This window comes from Choloepus didactylus, chromosome X, assembly GCF_015220235.1.
Source record: "Choloepus didactylus isolate mChoDid1 chromosome X, mChoDid1.pri, whole genome shotgun sequence".
Lineage (NCBI taxonomy): Eukaryota > Metazoa > Chordata > Mammalia > Pilosa > Megalonychidae > Choloepus > Choloepus didactylus.
Genome location: NC_051334.1, coordinates 123,741,940 through 123,757,790, shown reverse-complemented (window position 1 = coordinate 123,757,790; position 15,851 = coordinate 123,741,940). Strand labels below are relative to the sequence as shown.

The following is a 15,851-nucleotide window of genomic DNA, read 5'->3' as shown; positions in this document are numbered from 1 at the left end:
TTTCGGTGAACATTGCCTCCAGACTAGCTCTGCTGCATGGTGCCAGAGGGTGCTGTGGAACAGCCAACGGAACCCTAAAGCCCACCGTCCTGCTTCCCAAAGGACCAACGATGCTGCGCTACAACTGTACAAAGAAGATACCTCCTGGAGCTGTAATTGCCAGTGTGATGTGGTTGAAACTTAAAAACATAATTAACACTAAGTCCTGCTCTTATGAGGGGACAGCATGTATGGTATTATAAACTTAACACCCAATGCAGCTCAGGAAAAACTTAAACATTCATTAGCATTCAGTGCTACACATATATACCAAATAAATATAACACTGTCTCTTCAATATTAAATCATATGCAAAATAATAATAATGTTAAAATTATAGTAAACACATTTTCTAAGTGGTTAATGAATTTACCATAAAATAGAAAATGGCCCTTATTACCATAGTTTGTGTTCTGCTTGTCACTTGTTTGTCTTAATTGTTGCCTGTATTGTATCTTTAAGTTTGTCCAGAGCATCTTCCAAATTAATATAAAAACCTATTAACCCTTGCTCAGCAAAAAGCAGTTACAAGAAAAAACCTCCACCCACCTCCCCCTTTATAGAAGATGCTCACAAGATACCATTTCTTAAAAATAAGAAAATGTCTCATAAAAAGGAGAGATTTAATTGCTAAGTCTGAATAAGTAAGCAATATTCAATTTTTCTTTCTTTTCTATGCAATATTCAATAAAACTTTCTCTCAATTTTTCTTTCATTCTTCTCCATGCCTCTACAAGCTATTCTACTCCCCCTTATGAAGCCAGTAATTATCCTTATATTAATTTTTCTTTTTGCTCCTTGTCTCTTACAATGTCTAATTAAATTTATCAATAGGTCAATAGCAGCCGTTACTAACCAGCAAAACTCCAAAAACATACTCCTGCTACAACGAGAAATTGAAAATCTCCTGCCACAGCAAAGGCCTCACTACCAGCCAGTTCCAGCAGAAAATATCCAAACATCAATCTAATAATGCTAAAACTTAGTTCAAAACAACTCTGCCCCAACTCCGTCCGAACCCAGCCGGAAGTAGCTAAGAGATGAGTGCGACGTCCCTTTCCCTACAAAGTTTGCTTCGAGCTAAGTTAAAGCATTAACCCAAAATTCTACCCAAACCCATACCAATTTTTTTTTTTATTAAAAATAAAAGGCAGGAATGTCAGACCCCAGAAAAAGAGTCTAACATATAGAAGGAATGTCTGATCCAGGGGCCCTGCTGCTTATCTCATAGATACCAGGTGCGCCATAAACTAAGGGTTGAAGGCTGTTTTAGAAATCCCAGTCACAGTGGCACCTAGACCTCAGGGGGCGGACAAGGGAAAATTAAGAGTAGTGTGTTAAAACCCTAGTAACCAGTCAGCAGAAACTGATAAGCACTCACCCAGTCGAGGCCCAGAACACACTCAGCAGGACCCTTCCCCCCCAACACCCAACGAGGGTTTTTCCTTTAAAAAAATGCTGCTCTCAGATAGAGGGCTGGAGCCATTTTTCCTTTCTTTCTTTTCTGATGGCTCCCACCTGGTTTCTTCTCCTTTCTTCCTCTAATAAACCTTAAACTCTCTACTTAAACCATGCCTCGTTGCATTTGTGTGGATTCTTAAACAGCTCTGGACCTAACAACTATAACTGAAACATAGTCAATCTGTGCCAACTTAAATAATGTCACTGTCTCCACCTCTCTTTGTTTAAGTCCCATAAAAACCCTAAACTCATTAAAATTTGGGGGAGACACATTTGTGCCAGGGCAAGGGGCTCCTGTCTCCATGCTCGTCAACCTTGCATTAAAGCTCTTTCTTTTCTCAAAATCCCGATGTCTTGGCCTTGACTTCTGTGTACATCGGGCAGCAAGCCCTTGCTCAGTGACAGGTAGAGTGACACCAAAATGCATAAGTCTTGGACTCCGATTACTGGAGTTTTACAGTTGAGTAAGGGAGAGACACATGTAAAAACAAGTAATTACAGTCAGTGCAATACATTAAAGAAAAGGATAATAAATAGGAACAGTGGTGCAGCAGGCTCAGGAATGTTGAGAAAATGATGTTTGAGTTGATTTTTGAAGAAATAATGGAGGTTTATCAAATGGAGCAGCCTATATGGTGTCTCTGTGCATATTACAAAAAGTTGCCCCATCTGGACAGCAAGGACATGGTGTCTTGAGCTGAATTACTGTCCCTGATAACCTTCTTATCTGATTGTGCAAAACACAATGGTCCCAGCTGTACTCAGTGGCATTGTTTGAAATTTATTTGTGTTCATGTGCATTTGTATGTGTGTGTTGGGTTGAGTCACTCTAAGCAAGAGAATTAGCTTATGCAAAGGCTTGAAGGTTCAGAAAAAAGCCTGAGTTTGGAAACAATGAATAAATCAGTATTATTACATCATCATGAAGATAGAGTAAGAGAAGAAGGCAAGAGTTAGATGATGGACAAGAGCCTGGAAAAACATGTTCAGGTACTCCTTGGATTTCGTAGAGTGAACTGTGCTTCTCAAAAAGAGTACAGTGTTCCCAGGAATCTAAGAGTGTGCCAGTTGGTACATGAGACCACATTCTATACTCTTCTGGAATGCCAATGATTCTCTGCATGAGAAGGGGACAAGTCCAAAATGTTTATTTGATAATAGTATACATAATGTATGTCCTGCAATTATCCCTGTTCCATAACCCAACCATCACTGAGAAAAAGAGAGAGAGTAACATTATCTCTACTAGGCATTCACTGATATATATCTATAAATATGACTAATCTCCTTAAGGGGGATTTTCTTGAATTATTTCTTAAATATTTCTTTCTATCTGTTGTCTCTTTTCTCTTTTAAGACCTACTGTTACTCAACTGTTGAACTTTCAAGACAGGGCCTATCATTTTCTTCCACTTCCGCTTCTATTTCTTTTTCTTTTACTTTTTTGCTCTTCTTCCTGGAAGATTTCCCCATTTTCCTTTCCCAGATTTCTTCTGAGCTTGTATAGATACATAAAGCCCAGAGATCTTTGCTTCTTTTCCTTGGAGCGCTCCTTTTGGGAGTACTCTATTCACTGGTTATGGATTCACAGTCTTCTGTTATCTCTGAGGATATTAATTACATCTTTTGAATTTTTGAGGTTTACTTCCCTCTGGTTAGTTTCTGTGTCCTTCGATTGGTTTTTGTTTTGTCTTGTTTGACTTTGTGATTTGTTTTGGTCACTATTTTGCATTGCGGGGTCTTTGTTGAGGTGTCTCATGATCCATGGCTGTCTGCTTATAGGAGAAAGTGGGGTCTCAAAGATCATTTGAGACCCTGATCTCATGAAGTAGGATGAGTTTATTCTGGGCTTCACAGTGGGATTATCTGGCTGGGTCGTTTCCTCAGGAAACTGATATCCATATAGTCATACAATTTCTCTTGTCTGGACAGATTCCCTACACAAGTATCCTACACTGCTTGTTTGGAAGGGGACAAGCCTGGTTTTTAAAAAGTGATAAAAATAATAAAGCATTAATGAAGAAAATTTGGAAACTACAAAAAATAAAATATCTAATGTATACCATATATAACTCCATCACTATTTTATTTCCTTTTATTTGTATATAAATATTTATAAAATTTTACTCATACTTTTTACATTTTTGTATCCTGCTTTATGACTTAACATTATGTAATTAACAATTTCATATGATGTCAAAATCACTTAAAATGATTGTATTCAATGCCTATTACTCCCTGATACAGATACGCTAGAGTTTATTTCATTACCATCTACTTTTGAACATATAGGTTATTTCCAATTTTTTATTGCTAATAACATTTTGATGAATATCAGTTCACTAATTCAACTAATAGGCCTTAACTATTAAATAAAATCTGGGACACATCTCCAGTTATTTAGGGTAAATTCATAGAAGTATATTTATTGTGTCAAAAGATATGAATATTTCTTAGGACATGTGTTAGGTGAGGCCAGTTTACCATCTCAAGAGATTATACCTTTATTCATAACCACTAGCCCTAAGAGAGTGTAGCCAGCTGGCACTACTTTTTGGTTTCTCTTAGCATGGAAAACTTTTTTGCAGCTGTGCCTCAGGGCTGGTGATTCATCAATGGAGTATGAGGTAATTGGGCATTTGAAATAACAATGAATTTCAATCTTCTGTTAAATATCTGATAAGTGTTAATCAGATGGAATCTGTGGTTTCAAGGGTGCAGCTGGTTCTCTTTCTTAATCACCACAGAACAGTGTTGTGCTACCCTGGCCAAGTTGGTGTTGATGGAATTTTCCATATATTGGTTTAGAGTAAGGCTTCTCAGCCTTGGCAAGCTTGACATTTTGGGCCCAGTAATTCTTTGTTTGCAGGGTGGTGGGGGGGTGTCCTGTGCATTGTAGGATGATTAGCAGCATCCATGCTACACCAATGGCACTCCGCAGGTGTGATAAACAAAAATGTCTCTAGACGTTGCAGAATATTCCCTAGGGGGCAAAGCCATTCCCTGTTGAGGACCACTGACTTCAAGTAAGGTGAAGAGTCCTCATTGATCTTATTGGAGAAATGATGTGTTAAAACAAACTAACCATTGTTGTACTAATAGTCAGAGGTCTTTTTCTAAATCAAGGTTGTTTCCAAATGTCTGCTTTGCAAAATGGAGACTCTGCCTATTTTGTATGTGAGGTGTATGTGTCTGTGTGTCTGTGTGTGTATACATACGTGGATGGGTGGAAATATCTCTTCTTTTGTAGACATTGTGTTGAGGAAATGGTGCTAGGACATGAAAATTACTCCAGCTTTTCAAGTCCCAAAAGGGGCACTTGGGAGAAGCATTGGGTGTAACTGGACTTGAGTGTATTGGGTATTCCAAGCTATTGTCTGCCAGGTTTTCACCAGGAGGTAGCTCATTTCTTTGTGAAAACACAGGCCAGCCACCTCAAACTGGCTGCCTGGGAAGGGAGCAAAAGTGGATACCCCAACCCCTCATGCTCCAGAACAATCAGCTCTACCACCAGGAAAAATTACAGTGGGGGCTATCTTTTCTTTCTTTATTCTGCTTCTTTCAGTTCTTTCAATTACTCCCTTCCTCCTCCTCCTCCTCCTGTTTCTTCTTTTGTTGTTTCTGCTGCTGCTTCTCTTGCTGAAGTTGCTCCCCTCTCTCCCTTCCTCCCTCTCTCTCTCTCTCTCTCTCTCTCTCTCTCTCACACACACACACACACACACACACACGCACACACATTTTACCAGTTACCAAGAGATCTTCTAGTTCTTCTCTTTCAAGGAAAGAAAAGCAATTTGATAACCTCCTTAGCAGTGATATCTTGGTGACTAAAGCATTACCTTCTCCAGGTAGTATTTGAAACAGGTACCCCAGGGCAATTCTTAGCAAAGCTTAGGTTAATCCGAGCAACTCCTTATGGTGCAGTCTCCAGGCACTTGTCAAGTAAAGAGAACCAAAGCCTGGGCTTTTAGGCTGCTGCGATTGAACTGGCACGTGTGGTTGGGTGGCACTGTTTTGGAGTAATTGACATCATCTCACTTTGGTTACAACATAGAAATACTTATTTGTTTCCTATGTGAAGGGAATTAGGTCTATTTTGGATTTCAATTTCCTTTCCCCAATTATGTTGAGTATAAATATGTGCCTGTCATTCGCAGAAATGGAAGCAGAGTTTCTGTGTGTTCATACATTCAAATTTATGAATAATAGCATGATCATTCAACAGTGATGCATTTCTTTATATAAGCAATTCACTCATGTATCTTATAGGATTTAATACTGCCTACGTGTATTCTCATTGTGGAAGAACAGAGTTTGTGCTTGGTCATGTTCAGGACAGATTTTGCCCAATAGTCTCTTTCCCCCTGAGGAGTTGTCTAAAGAGTTTGGGTGCTAGAGAGTTAATGTCATCATGCTGGCTCAGCCACCTCTACCAAAATAGACCTGCAGAGCAGGTGGTTCCTTCCTAGTAAAGATGTCAATTCTACCCAAACTGATCTACAGATCAACACAATTCCAATCAAAATTCCAAAAACTTTTCAGACTTGGAAAAGCTAGTTATTAAATTTATTTGGAAGGGAATGGGGCCTCGAATTGCCAAAAACATTCAAAAAAAAAAAAAAAAAAAAAGAACCAAGTAGGAGGACTTACACTTCCAGACTTTAAAGCCTACTATAAAGCCACAGTAGTCAAAACAGCATGGTATTGGCACAAAGATAGACATATAAATCAATGGAATCAAATCAAGAGTTCAGAAATAGACCCCCAGATCTATGGTTGACTGATTTTTGATACGGCCCCCAAATCCACTGAACTGGGACACAACAGTCTCTTCAACAAATCAGCTGGGAGAACTGGATAGCCATATCCAAAAGAATGAAAGAAGACCCATACCTCACACCCTATTCAAAAATTAACTCAAAATGGATCAAAGATCTCAATATAAGAGACAGCACCATAAAACTCTTAACAGATAATGTAGGGAAACATCTTCAAGACGTAGTATTGGGAGGTTACTTAGATCTTACACCCAAAGCATAAGCAACAAAAAATAGATAAATGGGAACTCCTCAAAACCAAAAAGCTTCTGTACCTCAGAGGAATTTGTGAAAAAAGTAGAGGCAGCCAATGCAATGGGAGAAAATATTTGGAAACCATATGTCTGATAAGAGACTGATATCCAGCATATATAAGGAAATCCTACAACTCAATGACAATAGTACAAACAGCCCAATTATAAAATGGGCAAAAGATATGAAAAGACATTTCTCTGAAGAGGAAATACAAATAGCTATAAAACACATGAAAAAACATTCATCTTCACTAGCTGCTAGGGAAATGCAAATCAAAACTACAATGAGATACCATTTCATACCAACAAGAATGGCTACTATTAAACAAACAGGAAACTACAGATGCTGGAAAGGATGTGGAGAAATTGGAACTCTTATTCATTGCTGGTGGGAATGTATAATGGTACAGCCACTGTGAAAGACAGTTTGGTGGTTCCTCAGAAAACTAGATATCGAGTTACCCTACGATTCAGCAATTTCACTTCTCAGTATATACCCAGAAGATCTGAAAGTCACATGAACAGACATTTGTACACCAATGTTCATAGTGGCACTGTTCACAATTTCCCAAGGTGGAAGCAACCCAAGTGTCCTTCATCAGACGAGTGGATAAACAAAATGTGGCATATACATATGATGGAATACTATGCAGCAGTAAGAAGGAATGAGGTCCTGAAACATATGACAACATGATGAACCCTGAAGACGTAATGCTGAGTGAAATAAGTCAGACACAAAAGGAGAGATATTGTATGTTACCACTACTATGAACTCCCTGAACAATGTAAAATCAGTGTCTTATAATGTAGAATATAGGGGACCTGGACATAGACAGAAGCTAGTGAAGGGGGAATGATAATCTAGTATGTACAGACATGTTAATAACAGTGAACTTAAATGTATGGGAATGGACAGGGGCGATGATTGTTCATTATTGAGACTGTAAGTATTCAGTGCCACATTGAAGGCAAACATGATTGAAAGGGTTTGTTTAAAGGTATGTATCCCACAAGTGCTTGCATGATCTACTTCTAAGGTATGACACGGGTACAAAGAGTTAACAACAGAATGGTATATGGGAAAAACTACATATTGCACATTATAGACTATATATGAATAGCATAGACTATATTTAATAGGAATACCTTACCAGTACCATAGTAATACCAGGGTTAAATAACCAGGGGCTGATAAGAGCTTTGGGGTATTTTGGGTTATAATTGTTTAAAAATTTGACAGTGACAATGATTGTACAACTAAGTAAAGATAATGTGAGACATTGATTGTTTATCTTGGACAGAATATATGTTACATGAAATTAGGAACCCCCTACTTAATAAGTCAAGCTCCTGATCTAGAGGCTTACTCTAGTGAAACTAATGGCTGTAAAGAGGAAGCTAAGCCTACCTATAATTACGCCTAGGAGTCACCTCCAGAGAACCTCTTTGCTTTTCAGATATGGCCTTTCTCTCTCTAAGCCCAATTCTGCAAATAAATTCATTAACCTACCCCCTTTGTAGGACATGACTCCCAGGGGAGTGAATCTCCCTGGCGACATGGGACATGACTCCTAGGAATGAGTCAGGCCCTGCCATTGAGGGATTGAGATTGCTTTTTTGACCAAAAGGGGGATAAAAAGTAACAAAATAAGGTTTCAGTGGCTAAGAGATTTCAAATAGAGTCAAGAGGCTATCTTGGGGTTACTCTTATGCAAGTTCCAGGTAGATATTCCAAATGCCCACAGTATGCCAAGCCCTAATCAACAGTAGTCCAAAAATACTCAAGAATACCTAGATCCCTATCTGAGACTCTATAAAAGTTTCACTAAGTTTACTTTTCAGAAACTTGAATCCCCCAGACTGTTCCTATGCCAGATAAATCCTAAAATCCCAGAGGCAACAGCCTCCCCAAGAACATCAACCAGATGCATGCCCCTTCCCCATAATGTTGACACCCCTTTTTAATATGAACAGGTTATGCTGGTCACTGCACAGATATCCCTGAAGACTGAGACGGTAATCAACTGACAAGACAGGATTTAACAAAGGATTATGAATACTGAATCTTTATGTAATTTTTTTTTAGTTTCTAGGGTACTAGAATAGCTAGAAGGAAATAACTGACATGGTGGAACTGTAACATATAACATGCTTTGAACTTTGCTCTATAGCAACTTGTTAAACTATACTTTGAAAGTTATCACATTTCTGTATTTACATTATATTTCACAATAAGGAAATAACTGAAAGGGTGGAATAGTAAACCATAACATTCTTTGAAATTTTCTCTATAACTACTTGTTAAATCGTACTTTGAAAGTTATCAACTTTCTGTATATGTGTTATACTTCACAATAAAAAAACATAAAAAAAATTCAGTATTGCATCATAAAGTAAAATAAAAATTAGAGTCTGTAATTTACAAAATCATTACTATGAGATCATATGACAAAAAAATCAGATTATAAATCACAAACATCAACCAATATCATAAAGGAATATGAAATCCTGCTACATCCTGGATTTTATGTTGCCCCATCAGAAAAACTACTTTTCTACTATCTGATGATTTGTGTTGATATTTTTCACCATATAAAAATAATCATAAGTTAATCCTTTTCTTATTAATTCAATCTCTCTGACATGAGTGGTTCTTACCACTCCAGAACACCGCTGAGGTTTAAAAAAAGAAAGAACTACTGTACCTTTTTGCCTTATCAACTGCATGTATATTTGCTTCTTTCTTTTCTAAAAATTCCACCATTTGCTGTTTGTTTTCATCTACAGCAAGTAAAAGTGGTGTGAAGTCATCCTGAAAATTAGTAAAAACAATTTATAATTTACAAAATTACCTAATTTCTCAAGTGAATTTAAAACCTTAAAAAAGATCACTTCAGTTTCGTCTCACATTTGCATGGCCAATTCCCTTTATAATTTGGAGATTTGGCCAAAAAAGGAGAGTAAGTAATAGAGTACATAACAAAAACTGGATTTAATTTTCCTAGGTAGCAGTGGAACAGAGCCTAGTAAACTCAAACTGTACCTTAATTTCACTGTGCATAAAATCCTTTCCTCCCAGCTTCCCATCAAGATATTCGAGATTTGAGAGCAGAGGTTAGACTCTTATCTAAGTGGCTATTTCTGCCAGAATAGGATGTCAGTTAATTATTTGTTTTTCTGTCTCATTGCCCAATTCACTCAATTTGATTTCCTCACAGACTGCCTAAAACTGATCTCTAGGCAAGTTTACAACTCACCCTTTTCCAAACTGAGAATTATCATCCACAGAATTGAAGAGCACCTTGCCTAAACATAAAAACTGAAAAAAAATCTTCTCTTGATATTTTCCCTCAATTACTAAATTTCCAAATTGATTTGAATATTTCTGATTGTTCTCTTTTTCTTTTCCTTTTTTTTTCTCTTTTAAATTAAGCCTTGGTCACTGAAAGATAAAACACTTTTACATAAACATTTTTTATAAAACAGGAACTGTCAAAAGCAGCAGGAATTCTATTTATTGTAAAATGCTTTTGTCTAGTTTATTTTAATAAAGCCTGTTTCCAAATGAAATATGTAAAACAGACCCTACTTACGTCAAGATTAAAATAAATTTATTTCAAATATTTTGTAAATGAAGCTAGTAGATCTCTACCTTGTTTCTTGCCTCAATATTTGCATTGTATGAAAGCAGTTTGGCTGCTAGTGGTATATGCTGAGCACAGGCAGCATAGTGGAGAGCCGTGTTGCCACTGGCGTCCATAATATCTGGGTCAGCACCATGTTGTAGCAGAATGGTTGCACATTCCTCTTCCTTGCATTGTACAGCCTGTCAGTATTAGAAGGAGAAACAGACTTCAAATTCTAGGAATTAAGAATAAACAGTCCAAATATTTCACCTATTAGTTATACAAATCTGTTTTTATCCTAAGTATTTAAGTCAAATCCATCTCATGCTGAAACAGTTGGCCACTACATACCTTCATCAGAGCTGTCCTATGTTCACCGTCATAGAGGTTCAGCTGGCACTTTCTCTCTACCAGGAGAGTTACCACTTCTGCATGGCCATTGGCACAGGCCAGATGCAGAGCGGTCCTATAAAAGGGAGAGGACTTTTTAGGAACTTATAGTCACTATCTCAAGAGGTACAATTATTAGTGTATTTGTAGACATTAAAGAGCATGTTACTCCTATGCCTTCAAAACAAAGACTTATTTTCTTCTGAAGTTTAATATTTGTTAGCACGTATTACTTACTACATTAATGAAAGAGCATGGCTTTTGGATTCAGCCCAACTTGGGTTGGAATCCTATTTTAACTCTGTGACTTATTAGCTATCAGCCTTTCTGTGCTTCCACTTCCTTATCAGTAAAATGGGAAGAAAAATAGTAGCTATCTCACAGGACACCGGTGTGATGCTTAAATCAGAATCTATACAAAGTCTTTATAACAGGTCCTAGCAGAAAAAACAGCTCAATAAATGTTAGCTAAAATTATTATTCCTACTGAACAATGATAACATTTCAACTAAGTAAAATGATACAATTATACTTATTTTGCAGGTATGTATTAAGAATTAGAGAAAAAGCATATTTCCGTGATTCAAAGATGTTCATTTTCTCACATTTTAATAGCTCTGACATTGGAATGCAACTTAACATCGATGATGTCTTACAACCATAGTTAGCTGCATTTTAAAAAATTTCTTATTGATACATAAAACAATGGGACATCTTCAGTGGGACATCTCACAATTCACAGTGCCTTACATTAAGAGAAATATGGTACATACAACAGGTTTACTGAAGTTCAAGTCATTTGGTTGGCATTTGAATAAAGTTTAGTTCTTAAAAGTGTTATGGGGAAAGAGGGCTGAAATAAAACAACAAAAGGAATTAAAAGGATAAAGTAATTGTTACTTTGGTTTTCAAGAAACTTTAACTCAGCCAAAGGAAACTCAGAATTTAAATGAATAGGTATAGCTCATTTTATTCAATATTTAGAAGTATACAATGTATGTAAGTCATGTATTTCCAAAGATTAATATTAATATTTAATGTTGTTATAAATTTTTAGAAGGCAATTAAAGTATTTCTCTGTGCTTATAAAATTTTAGCTGTGTCCTTATGAAAATAAAAAATGAAAAGTAGAAAATATAAATGATTATTCCTATTGCAAAAGTATTGTTTTAATTTATGAAGTTTTCTTTTTACAATTTCCTACTTTCAGAAATGCTTTTGCATGAAGGGAGAGAGGAAAAACTTCAATTCACATTAAGTCTTAATACTTCAATTTTAAATTTCTCAACTTGCTCAGACTAGGCAGGTAAACTTGAAGTTTTTAAGGACAAAAAGATCCTGATAGAAAAATGTCTGCTGTATAACAGGTGTTGAGGCTATGTTTGATGAAAAAAACAGATGCAAGAATGGCTCAGATAATGGATAAATACAGTTGGAGAGTACAATATTTTTAAAGAAAACTTTATAATCACCTGTTCTTTCTGTCCTTGTCATTCACGCCATTTTTTCCGAGCAACAGGATCTGCTGCACTTTGGCCACTTTGCCGCGACTGGCGGCCCTGTGGATCTTGCCAAGGTCCTGGTCCCAGAGGAGGTACCCCCACCCGCCGGCCCTGCCGGAGCTCAGGGACGGATCGCTCTTCCTCCTCCCGAAGCGGAAAATCCTCTTCATCGCTGAGGCACCGGCTCCGGAGACACCTCAGCTGTCCCTCGGCTCTTCGCCGCCCCCCCGAGCCCAGAACCAGCGCTAGAGGGGACCCCACCCAATCTCTGTCACACAGGCACACAGGGAACATCAACGCCTCTTGGCCCAGAATAACTGTAGCCAAACGGTTGGCTAAACGAAGTGCGCATGCGCGCGCGCGCCTCAGGAGCCGGCGTCCGTGCGCGTGCTGATGTTTGCCGTGAGGCTGCCTTTAGCTCCGGTTTGTGTGTCCTGAGGCCTCCCCCCCCCCCCCCCCGGCTTTGTAATTTCCCAGTGGTCAGGGTTTGTTGCTGACGTTCGTGAGGATAGGATTGTTGTTATCTTATTATTAACAAATTGGGTGCTTGTATTTCTGTGTGACAGAGAACATATACTCAGAATTATTTCTTCTTTTTTAAGTTTTTAAGTTTAGGTTAATATTCCTTATGACCTAACCTATGGTCCTTTTGGTGACACTTGTAGAAACAGAAAGCATTCTCTACTTTAAGGACTTACGGCTTCATTTATATCTGTTAACCAACATTATCATGTGGCTGATATTTGCAACATTTTCACTTATTTATTTCTGTCAGCTTGTTCTATCAAAAACTGGGAAGCTTGTTAAACTTTTCCCAAACAATATAATATCTTAGCATTTTAACGTAAATTTGGTGAGTGCATTTTAAGCATCTCTGGATGCTTTGTGATTTGCCCCATAAATATTCATGACTGTGATACCTCCATTGACATTTCATTTTAATTGATGAGTGCTTTCAGAGACTGTCCTTGACTTATTTGAGGATCATGTGTTTGAAACAAATCAAACTTGGTACAATTTTCAAGTGTTTTTTTTTTTCTTTTTAAACTTCTTTTACAGATGTATTGGATAAAGACTTGGAACATTCACTTTTTATATGCGGTTTCTGTTGTATTTATTTACATAATTCATTTGGCAAATTGGTAAGTGTTAATATTTATTTTCTCAGAGGTTTTGAAATATATGTGTCAGAGTTTAATGTTTTAAAGTTTGGAATGATTGTGTGAAAGGTGCACAGAAGATTTCATTTAACCATTATTTTCTTTTAAAAACAAATAATGATATTGGAAATACATACCAAAAATTACATATACAGATGCAGAAGACAGAAGCATAGTTTTCAGACAATGCTTCATGTTGTTTTAGGAGCGAATTCTAAATTTTATCAATGTTTATTACTTTTATTTCTTGATAAAATATGTTTTGTCCTTTTATATATATGATGAACATGAAAACAATGAATATATATACATCTACATGTATATAATTAAAATGTATGGCTTTATTAACTTTGATGCAAAAAGAATGAGGGACAGAGTTATAATGGGTGGAATTTGCCCTTTAAAGTCAGATTAATGCTTAATTATGAGTTCTGTTCCTAAATATAAAATTTCATATGTTAATGAAAAGATAAAGAGCATCAAGTAAAACCTAGCGTGTATTTTACTAAATAATTATGATGAGCATTTAAGTTCTAATTATTTCAGTGTTGGCTTTTATTATATTATAGTGTGTGTGTGACTAATATAAGTTTAGGACCAAAGTTAATATTAAGTGACTAAATTGACAATAGACACAAAAAAATGAGTTTAATGAAATTCTAATGAAAGATTTGCTAAAATGTAAATTATTTACATTTTTTTCTGGATTATTTTCCCCATTTTAAAAAAAGAAACAATACATTTTTCTGTCCTGTGCTAAATGTCCAAGTGTTTTTAACTTTAGGGGGAAAACAATACTGGAATCTTTCAAAATTGTTTTTTTTTCTTTAACTTTCAAAATTGTGGACCCTATAGTAACCTTCATGGGCCTAGACTCCAACCCACTCCTTTCACCAATAAGTAAAGGGAGGAAGAACCACATGACTTGAACCCAGTGTTAGCCAAGGTGGTGCCTCCTTGTTCCTAGTGCAGGGATGATTTTAATGCCTGTTCCCCAGGAGATTACTTTCCTTTGCTTAAGAATGAGTTTTCAACATTCTATTGGAAAGGGTATTGTTTTGTTTGCTAAAGCTGACAAAATTCAATATACCAGAAATGGGTTGGCTTTTACAGTGAGGATTTATTAACTAGCAAGTTTACAATTCTAAGTCTGTGAAAATGTCTAAATTAAGGCATCAACAGGATGATACCTTCTCTAAAGAAAGGCTGCTGGCGATCTGGGGCTCCTCTGCCACATGGCCAGGCACATGGAAACATCTGCTGGTCCTTCTGTCCCAGGTTTCAGATTTCAGGTTTCATTGCTTTCAGCCTCTGGCTTCAGTGGCTTCCTCTCTCAGCTTCTCTGTTTTTTTTCTGTCTTTTATCTTCTTAAAAAGGACACCAGTAAAAGGATTAAGACCCGCTGTGAATGAGGTGGGTCACATGTTAATTGGAATAATCTGATCAGAAGTTCCCACCTACAATAGGTCTACACCTACAGGAATGGATTAAAAGAACATGATACAGCTTCAAACCATCATAGGTATTCGATCAGTAGTCAAAGATAACTTAAATATCAATCACAAACTCCAGTTCTCCAGTTTCTAAATTCATGAAATAAAGGAATTAGATGGATGCTGTTGGAAGCAGAATAAAGCCATCTGTGTCCTCACCCCAGAACCTGCTCATATGAAACCTGACATGGAAAGGGGATTCACATTGCAGGCAGAATTGAATTTGCTGATCTGCTGACCTTGAAACACACTGAGTGACGCCTGCAGATCAGTTTTAGTTTGGAAATGCCCTAGAAAATCCGTGGGTGCTGTTGCTGGACAGAGCTCCCTGATGTCAATCCAAGTGTTTGAAGCACAGCTGGGGATGAGTTTGTTTTGACCCAAATATTGAACCCTGCTCTGGGATACTCCAGGAGCAAATTGCATTCAATAGAGTCACTCGTCTCAATTCAAGTAGTTGCCTAGAAGCCAGAAGACCTCCTGGTTCTGAAGATCTTCTATCAACTTCTGTCCACATGTCAACCTAGGGATGGGTGATGAAGTAAAAAAAAGGTTCAATTGAGAGGGTTCCATTTTGTACAATGCATCTTTATTGGAACTTCTTTCAAATTCACCATGCTGAGCTCAGATAGCCCATTTTAAAAATTAAGTTATTAAGTCACGTTTCAAGCTTGAACTTGTAGACATTAACTGGAAACATGGTGAGTTCTACCCATTGTTTATCATCATTGCTGGCTCAGTGTCATAGCCAGATTGGAATAGAATGATCAGAGCTTAATCATTTTGCTTCTGTTAATTTTTTTAGCAGATAGTAGTAATGTAATGAAGCACACGTTTGAATTTAGCAGAAATACTCTTGATAATGACTTCCTTTAGGCATCATTGAATTTTCTCATTTAGTCAATAATTGCATTAATTTTGTAATGCTTTGTTCAGCTCTGCCTTCCATGTATATACAACCAGTCTTGTTTTTGTAGAACATTAGTTGTCAAAACCATTTATGTAATTTTTGAATATTAGAAAAGTCCATGTTGATTTCCTATCAGCATGTTGTCTTTATTTTACTATGATATATCATTACTTGGGTCTGAAATTTTGATAAATGACCA

General features: G+C 37.0%; 1 protein-coding gene across 2 annotated transcripts in view; it reads right to left on the bottom strand.

The window, feature by feature from the left end:
• The window catches only part of LOC119523787 (putative ankyrin repeat domain-containing protein 26-like protein), a 44,315-nt gene extending 31,931 nt beyond the window's left edge, over nucleotides 1-12,384 (bottom strand). For both annotated transcript variants that reach the window (XM_037822600.1, XM_037822601.1), the window contains exons 1-4: nucleotides 12,060-12,384; nucleotides 10,549-10,663; nucleotides 10,224-10,397; nucleotides 9,277-9,383 (exon numbers count right to left, since the gene is read on the bottom strand). In XM_037822600.1, coding sequence (XP_037678528.1) covers nucleotides 9,277-9,383; nucleotides 10,224-10,397; nucleotides 10,549-10,663; nucleotides 12,060-12,259 — 596 coding nt within the window. In that variant the 5' untranslated portion in view covers nucleotides 12,260-12,384. The remainder of the gene's footprint in view (nucleotides 1-9,276; nucleotides 9,384-10,223; nucleotides 10,398-10,548; nucleotides 10,664-12,059) is intronic.
• Between the last annotated feature and the right edge of the window lie 3,467 nt (nucleotides 12,385-15,851).